The following is a 9695-nucleotide window of genomic DNA, read 5'->3' on the forward strand; positions in this document are numbered from 1 at the left end:
CCTGCTTGATGCACATTCCCAGGGCATGCATGCTAAAGTCCGTAAGATGTCTTTGTTTATATGTGTTGTTTACTGTTTATAGTGTTTATTTGTCACTAACGTTTTACAAAATATATGAGAAACATATTAGAGTTATACAGAAATAAGCCATTTCAGAGCATTTTCTGCTGTCTGGGTTTGTTCGAGCGAGCAACTAGCTGACATCATGCTCGCTGCCGGGTCTTTACTCCGATCAGCAGTCATCGTGTCCTTCCCTGGAAAACCTCGCGCAGCTTGGGGGAGCCCCCACATGATCTGTGACGTTGCTACCAAACGTAGGTCATGGCGTCTGATCACTTGACTTTGTCCCCTTCAGGGTCAAAATTCTAAATTGTTTCCAGACAGTGAGAATTTTGGTCATATTGGCAAAATCATATTATGAATCCCTTATTTAAAGGCTAAGGAATAAATTATAATGGTGTCTAAGAAAAAACTTTTTAAGACTTAAATCTTAAACAGCCCAGAGGCAGTACAGCTTTAATGTGAAGCGAGTGAAGGAAAAATGTTTGAAAGTGAAACATTTTGTATTGTGTTCAATTAAATCTTTACATGGGTCATAATTTATGTGCTTTCATTATTTTATTATCATGCACTGCACAATACAAACTGTTATTAAGATCATGCTGTGATTATTACTGGCAGTGAGACAAAACCACTTTCTGTGGCCGGATAACAGGACCAACACTTCGTAAATGAGTATATGTCTAGAAATTTCGAGAACCATAACACAGTACAAACATACAAATACTCGGAGAGCAGCACTTATCCAAAGTTTTTTAAGAATAAATGTCAAAGTTCAGGTTTATTGTTTGTTTGTGTACAGGTGACCGGGCGGATCCGTGTAAGTTCCAGGCGTGTAACGACTTTTCGCAGTGCATGGTGAACCAGTGGTCCGGCGAGGCCGAGTGCGTGTGCGATGCCGGTTACCTGAGCGTGGATGGCCTGCCGTGTCAGAGCATCTGCGAAGTGCAACACAACTTCTGCCTCAACGATGGCAATGTGACGTCATCCCCGGAAAGGGCGCCATCTGCAGGTGAAAGGAGTTTTACATACTTAGAAAACATCTCCAACCATCAGGGAATAACACACACCTGGACGTGAAACTAAATAACTTCAAATTAAAGCTGAGTGGGGAATCAAACCTGTAATCTCTGTAGGTGTCGGGTCGGAGAGAACTGGTGGTACCGCGGTGGAGCACTGCGAGGAGTACGTGTCCGAGCTGTTGGTGATGGGCCTCGCCATCATCTCAGTGGTCTGCTTCCTCATGGTTCTGGCTGGCATCATCCTCTTCCTGACTAGGACTCTGAGAGACCAGTACGATGAAGAGGACAGCGAGGACCCGCTACGGTGAAACCCGGCTGCCATTGACTGTGAACAAGATAACTTAGAATTTCTTTTCACACTTAAGTAGTAGTGCACAACAGGTTTGAAAAATAATAATTGTTAAATGACGATAACACATTCTTACTGTATTTTTTAATAACAACATAATAATGCATTTATACATGAACAGGCATGGGGCTGTAATGCTAACTCAAATGTGCTAATAACGACACAATAGTCATAGCATGCTATTATTAATAATAGTTATGTCAGCTATGTTCATGCTAATATGCTAATGTGAGCATGTTAGCACATCTACACTTATTTTGGTACCACAAACATACCAAAACTATCAGAGATGTGTATGCTAAGATTAGCATGATAGCAAACATACTTGCATACATCATACATATGGTTATCATGTTTACATGACCCGCCTGTATGCAGGTTATTATCAGTATGTTATCAGCGTTTTCATAGTAACATGTGGACATTAGCATCCTTTAATAAGTATGAAGATACATTTAAGTGTTACGATTAAACTACAGAAGGTAGTTGAGACGTGTACCATGACCTATCATGGTACACCAACATATACTAACATTTTAGTAACAAATGGATTATAGGATTTCAGTAGGTTATATTTAACAAGAGCCGCTAAAGGTTACATGCTGATGCTAAAATGGTAAAACGCATTTAACGACGAATTTTGGTAGACAACACAATGGTATCCACATTGCTCCAGATGCTAGCATTAACACGTCATAGTAAAGGTATTGCAGTACTTGCGGGAGATAATACATTTATGCCAACTCTGACATTATTAGCATTTTCATGCTAACATGATAGCACACTCATAATGCTAAAATTAGTCGACAAGATGATGATGACCATTGCTCCATGTGTTAGCATTAATACATTATAGTAAAGTATTGCAGTACTTACATAGGATAACATGTTACACCACTTTAGAGATTGCTGTTAGCATTATCATGCTAACATGCTGATGCGGCTAAAAAAACTAACTTTTGTATGCATTCTATGTTTTCATCCAGACGTGGTGACAGCATGGCCAAACTGGAGCGTGCCCCAAGTTAAGCCACATGTTCGACAACTGACCCGGTCTCTGCCCAGTACTACCGGCGCTATGATGACGACCTCCCACATATGGCCGCCGCTGTGACGCCACCCTCGGCAGCTCTGTCAATCTGAGCGGCGATGAGATACGGCGCCTCTGTCAGACACTCGCCGCTCTCCAGAGAGGTTCTTCCCTCACGTTCACTTTCTGGCATATTTCTAGTTGCCGTGGGCAGCAATGTTTTTGTGAGATTGAAGGTCACCGGCATTGACCAAGTCAGATTCGTTTTTTAAATTTAAGTTTATGTACTCAGAAATAATTGTTTGAACTTAAATATTTAAAGTTAGTCACATATATCGCTTTAAAAATCTAAATTAAAATACTGATCAAAATAGCTCAATATGCCAATTTCAATATTTCCTTTTTTGATTATTTTTATATTTTAATCATCTACACCACCTGTGTCTGTCTCAGGAAACCAAAACAAACTACTATGACTACTACTACTACTACTACATAATAATAAAGTTTTTGTTTGTTTATTTGTTTTTTTAAGAAAGAAATTGACACCCGTTTGAACCCCTAATTTTAGCGGTCAGTCTTTGTCAGACATTTCACCTTAATAAATAAATTTAAACAGTGATCGATATCGGTGCCTGGGGATAACATGATCGATCAGATTGATCACAAGTTACAACCCAACAGATTACTGGATCAGTACTCGTCCACTTCTTCGTGTCTTAGTGCAACATGTATAAATTATTCTCAATGTTATGCTCATCTAAGTTGATGTAACTCAAATTAATTACTAAAATCAATTAATTAAATTAAGAAGCTATCTATCTAACTATCTATCTACACTCAACAAAAATATAAACGCAACACTTTTGGTTTTGCTCCCATTTTGTATGAGATGAACTCAAAGATCTAAAACTTTTTCCACATACACAATATCACCATTTCCCTCAAATATTGTTCACAAACCAGTCTAAATCTGTGATAGTGAGCACTTCTCCTTTGCTGAGATAATTCAAGGATTCAAGGATTCAAAGGAATTTTATTGTCATATGCACAGAAGAACATGTTCCCTGCACAATGAAATATGTATACTGCATTTAACCCATCCTAATTGCCAGTAGGACCAGAAGTCACCATTAGGCGTCCGGGGAATAATAATAATAATAATCCATCCAACCTCACAGGTGTGCCATATCAAGATGCTGATTAGACACCATGATTAGTGCACAGGTGTGCCTTAGACTGGCCACAATAAAAGGGCCACTCTGAAAGGTGCAGTTTTATCACACAGCACAATGCCACAGATGTCGCAAGATTTGAGGGAGCGTTGCAATTGGCATGCTGACAGCAGGAATGTCAACCAGAGCTGTTGCTCGTGTATTGAATGTTCATTTCTCTACCATAAGCCATCTCCAAGGCGTTCAGAGAATTTGGCAGTACATCCAACCAGCCTCACAACTGCAGACCACGTGTAACCACACCAGCCCAGGACCTCCACATCCAGCATGTTCACCGCCAAGATCATCTGAGACCAGCCACTCGGACAGCTGCTGAAACAATCGGTTTGCATAACCAAAGAATTTCTGCACAAACTGTCAGAAACCGTCTCAGGGAAGCTCATCTGCATGCTCGTCGTCCTCATCGGGGTCTCGACCTGACTCCAGTTCGTCGTCGTAACCGACTTGAGTGGGCAAATGCTCACATTCGCTGGTGTTTGGCACGTTGGAGAGATGTTCTCTTCACGGATGAATCCCGGTTCACACTGTTCAGGGCAGATGGCAGACAGCGTGTGTGGCGTCGTGTGGGTGAGCGGTTTTCTGATATCAATGTTGTGGATCGAGTGGCCCATGGTGGCGGTGGGGTTATGGTATGGGCAGGCGTCTGTTATGGACGAAGAACACAGTTGCATTTTATTGATGGCATTTTGAATGCACAGAGATACCGTGATGAGATCCTGAGGCCCATTGTTGTGCCACATCCAAGAACATCACTCATGTTGCAGCAGGATAATGCACGGCCCCATGTTGCAAGGATCTGTACACAATTCTTGGAAGCTGAAAATGTCCCAGTTCTTGCATGGCCGGCATACTCACCGGACTGTCACCCATTGAGCATGTTTGGGATGCTCTGGACCGGCGTATACGACAGCGTGTACCAATTCCTGCCAATATCCAGCAACTTCGCACAGCCATTGAAGAGGAGTGGACCAATATTCCACAGGCCACAATTGACAACCTGATCAACTCTATGTGAAGGAGATGTGTTGCACTGCATGAGGCAAATGGTGGTCACACCAGATACTGACTGGTATCCCCCCAATAAAACAAAACTGCACCTTTCAGAGTGGCCTTTTATTGTGGGCAGTCTAAGGCACACCTGTGCACTAATCATGGTGTCTAATCAGCATCTTGATATGGCACACCTGTGACGTGGGATGGATTATCTCAGCAAAGGAGAAGTGCTCACTATCACAGATTTAGACTGGTTTGTGAACAATATTTGAGGGAAATGGTGATATTGTGTATGTGGAAAAAGTTTTAGATCTTTGAGTTCATCTCATACAAAATGGGAGCAAAACCAAAAGTGTTGCGTTTATATTTTTGTTGAGTGTATCTATCTATCTATATAGTACTTATTAAAATTTCCCTGAAAAGATTACATCAATTGATAATGCCCAAATTAATTAATTTTGTCCAAATTAAATGAGCATATTGTTGTAAATATAGTTTATATAAGTTATAGTTATACAAGTTAAATTGGAACAGCATAATTTGTCTGTGTGTTACTCGTTGGCACACTTTTTCAGGTTGGTGAAGAATTTTCTCTTTTTTTCCCCCAGTGTCCATATGCTTTTTAAGTATTTTTAAGTCCTTGTTATAACAAAGGTTTGCAGTGTTTTCTTTTGATTTTAAAGTCAAATGAAGATATCATGAAGATATTTTAGTGTTTAATGTTGATTTGTTCAGTTTCACTTTCTTTTGTCCTTTGCTGGGTGTTTCTTTTTTCCTCTGTACAAAACAAAGCTGATCTGTTGCTGTCCTGTTTTTATTATTTTTTATTTTTGGCTCAGAATAGTTTTCAGTCTGAGCAGGAGGTTCAGTGTGCACGCAGGAGGATTCTACCTCCTCCTACTCGCTCCTCCGACTCCTCCCACCAGGGGGTTCAGTGTGTGTGTGTGTGTGTGTGTGTGTGTGTGTGTGTGAACGTGTCCAGACCCCCCGTTACATCATGTTTTCCTTTCATTTCCTCCCTTTCTCTTGACCTTTGACCCCTCTCTGCAGGAGATCCAGGAGTGTCTGAGGATAATCGAGTTGTGTGCAAGGGATCAACACTTTGCAGACTTTGTGGGTCAGACTCACATGTGAGTGTTTTCTTCATACAAAACCAGTTTGAATTGGGTTTGGGAGCCTAAATGTGATGCTCCTCTGCTAAATACTTTACGTTACTTTGGTGGTTCAGTAACACTGGTTACTGATCCGTCCACATGCCCTGTGCACAGTAGTTGATGAAAAGTACAACAAACTGTGGGAAACATTTAATATGAGTTTAAAAAAAAAAAGGGTTTGGAGCTGCTCCACAAACCGCATCCAACAAACCCAAAATATGTGGAAACACAGAAAAAAAGCTTCCTTCTTTTCTCCGCCTAGCTTGTTTGTTGTGTTTTTATTATTTATTTTCTGTGGTTTGGCCGTTTCTCATTGGTGCCACATCATGTCACTGACAACTAATCAGGGTTTCTTTCTTTTTCATGGAACCAGATTCCTGGAGCAGAGAGGAAGCTCGGCGACATAACGGGCAACCAGCCGCGACCTCAAAGTACGAATTTCAATTTCAACATTTCATTTTCAATATTTATTCTGCAAAACTGTATTTAATCTTCTCCTGTTTTTGCAACTATTTACCCATCAGTTATGACAAAAGACAAATACATTGTTTAGTTGGTGAGTGAAGTGGGTGAAACCACAACACTGCCAGAGAGTATTAGGACGGACGAGGAAAAGAAAGATCTTGACAAAAAACGAAAGATGAAAAAAAGACACGTTTGTTGCAGCAGTTAAGGATTTGTGAAGCATTAATGGAGGCTGTCAGTCAGTCAGCGGACCTGAAAAATGTATTGAAGTAATGTCATAAAAACAGAATATTCAGCTCTGAAATTTTGTGTTCTGGTAGACACAGGAGTGAACCAGTTAAGCTCATATTTTGGGCCACATTGGTATCTGTTAACATGCAAAATAATATAAATATGCTCAGGCCTATCAAGTTACTCAAAGCCTTCTTTATGTAATGTTTTAATATTATGAGATAAAATACAAGTTAAGAATCAGTTGAATTTGATGATTGTATTAACTGTGTTTAAAATAAAAAAATTGAGAATAAGTGTGCAAAAGTCCACTTATTAGACTTGTCTTTAGTTTCCAAAGATCTGCTCTGCATCTAGTTGTTTTAGCTCAGTTTCATATATTTAACTGTAGTTTTTTTTAAGCATCAGGTGAATCAAATCAGTGATGAAAAATAACCTGTTTTATATTCACTGAAAACCCCACATGGGGGTCTGCACGTAATGGGCATACTATCAAATAAAAAATAAAATAAAAAAAATGCAGTATGCAGAATTATCTCTATATTGCTCATAAATAATCTTTAAAAAGGCAACACTTTATATTAATGTCCTTGTAATTAGTGGAATTCAACTAGTAATAATGTGTTTCATCGTCCTTATTCAGTGTTCATTAACATTATTACATGGTAATAAAACAATGTAAGGATTGTTAATAACGTCATTAAATTAACATGTTTAGATTATGAGGCGCTGCTTTCATTGTAGGTCTGAAAGCTACAAAAGATACAGTTAAATAAGCGCATAATAACTGCTGATAAATAAATACACAGTGGATTAATACTAATTCAGTTCAGCTCAAAAATATCAAAACGATATCTTGTAACTTGCTGCTGTTGACAAAACCTTTAGATTTCTCTTACTTAGATGACCGAGATCCTCCATCGATAAACTCTATAAATGTGTTTATAATAAATTATAAGTCATGAGGGTTTTAACGTTCTTCAGCAGGATTCTTACTGTGTCCATGTTTATGATGTCAAATCGTGTTTATTATTCTATTATTAACATTAATAATCATGTCATAAGACCATGTTAGGGCCTAATTACCAATTAACTAACTCTTATTACAAAGACCTTAATATATGTTGTTACCGTGAAACATTATCTTCTAGGTTCTGTTCTTCCCAGGTGTAGTCACCAGATCTAAAGGAGGGCTTTGGAACTTTTTTTTTTTTTTTTTTACAGTGGTCAGTTGTTAATGTTCTTTTTCTTGAACTTTGCAGAAACCTGCCTTTGTTTGCGACTGGAGAAAGAGGACCACGCCTTCCTCGCTTCTGTTTGACTCGTGGACCCGACGTGAAGGTGACGATTTTATTCTGCTACTCTGCCGGACGGTTTGCCTGTCTCACTGACTCCGTAAAGAACTTTCATGAACTTTTTCATCATCGGATTTCCGTTGTTAAGGCTTCACTCACTGCTGCTTTACCGCTGTCTTATGTTTCCACCCGGCGTTGTTTCATTGTTAACGTCAGCTCGAGGGTTTCTTTAGCATCTTCAACAGTAGGTCTTCACCATCACTAAAACACTGAGGTCGGTTTGTCAAAGTGTTCCTGATAAGTGTTCCTGTTTGTTTTTAGTCTGTGGATTCTTCTAACATCTTGTTTTACGAGATGCATGCAACACGCAGCGTTCCTCCCCGTCAGTGCCTTTTCCGCTCTGTTAGCTATGTTGGGATGCGATGTGATGAATCTCTTGAATTTACACCAACAATATTTCCATGAAACGTTGGACCACTTAAAGGTGTAGTCCTCTTAATTTTACACAAAGCTGACAAATTTTACTTCCCTTTGAAATCTGTTGATTATAAAGTACCTTCATTTCTGTGGTATATCAACAAATTACAGCTAATTTTACTGCCAATGAAATATTGATATGGAGATGATTCCATTGAAAACAGTTTGCTCCATGAGATCTTACAAATAACATCAAGGAGGAAGCGCACGTGCACAGGTGCATGCTACATTGGGTGCAAATTGGAATTTTAGCTTCCAACTAGGAAAAATACATCTAATAAAGCTAACCAGGTAAACCAATTAAAAATGGAACTTTAATTCGCGTTAGTAATACAAACATATACAACAGACCTGAGTCATTTGTCCAGCAGGTATCCAGAAAAACCCTTGTGTAAAATATGGTGCTGTATTTGACAAACTATATTTGTCAAATACAGCACCTCCATCATAACATTTTTTCTGTATTTTGACCTACCAGACTTTAAATTTCTCCCAGACAAGGTGAATTTTGATCATAATACTGACATAAGATTGTAAATATTTTATGTGAATAAAGAGAAACAAAATTCTAGTGATGCAGAAGGAAACCACTTTCATGATGGTTAAAAAATTGAGAGGGACTACACCTTTAAAAATGGTCAATCATAACAAGAATTTATTATTATTATTGTTTATTTTATTTTACTTATGTTTTGCTTGACAAATGTGAGCACCCAAACCTGCAACTCGAATGAATGTTTACATTTTTCAATCGTTGCTAACGTGTTAACTCATATCGAGAAAGCATGTAACCTGTCAGTATTTTTGTTACAGTTTTAAAGTTCTACTTTTGTTGAAGAATGCCAATGTACAAACCTCCCAATGAGAGATTATTGAAGTCAGTTTCGGAAGAAAAAATTTGGATATTGCAATAACAGTTACTGTTACTTCTTCAAAATTTTAAGCAACTGTGATGACATGATGCAAATTGCAAATTTTACCAAAACGTTTACCATTAGTTGTTGCTAAAACAAATGTAAAAGTGTAATCATTTATGGCATTTAATTTGTTTGATGAACATTATGCTTTTTCTCCAAACTGTAGACTTTACGAAAACCTTTAGGTGTCTCATAAAAACATGAACATTTAGTCCGTGGTAGTGCAGGTGCAGGCATTTTTTTTTTAAGTCAAGGTTTGCAAAACTGGGTGTGACAATATATGTGAGCAATAAAGGAAAATTTTCAACCTCAGCCAATCACACACAGATTTACATTTATGGGATGTCTGTGCAATCACATATCTGTGCTGCAATAAGTCCCGCCCACTTAATCGATTCTGCAATAAATCTTGCCCACTTCCACAACTTCAACATCACATGTTCAAGAAATAACACATCAGTTTTGTC

The 9695-nt window shown here is 38.6% G+C and overlaps 1 protein-coding gene and 1 long non-coding RNA gene across 2 annotated transcripts in view; both read left to right on the forward strand.

Moving 5' to 3' along the window:
• Positions 1-2460, forward strand: part of impg2b (interphotoreceptor matrix proteoglycan 2b) — a 69727-nt gene extending 67267 nt beyond the window's left edge. Inside the window, 5 exon segments of the mRNA XM_034180224.1 lie at positions 863-1033; positions 1036-1072; positions 1197-1230; positions 1232-1386; positions 2418-2460. Of these exon segments, the coding sequence (XP_034036115.1) occupies positions 863-1033; positions 1036-1072; positions 1197-1230; positions 1232-1386; positions 2418-2460 (440 nt within the window).
• A 3223-nt stretch (positions 2461-5683) lies between these two features.
• LOC117520795 lies at positions 5684-8125 on the forward strand. The gene is made up of 3 exons (XR_004563765.1): positions 5684-5819; positions 6217-6274; positions 7802-8125. It is a non-coding gene; the product is annotated as an uncharacterized LOC117520795 (long non-coding RNA).
• Positions 8126-9695: the final 1570 nt, after the last annotated feature.

This window comes from Thalassophryne amazonica, chromosome 1 (assembly GCF_902500255.1).
Source record: "Thalassophryne amazonica chromosome 1, fThaAma1.1, whole genome shotgun sequence".
Classification (NCBI taxonomy): Eukaryota; Metazoa; Chordata; class Actinopteri; order Batrachoidiformes; family Batrachoididae; genus Thalassophryne; species Thalassophryne amazonica.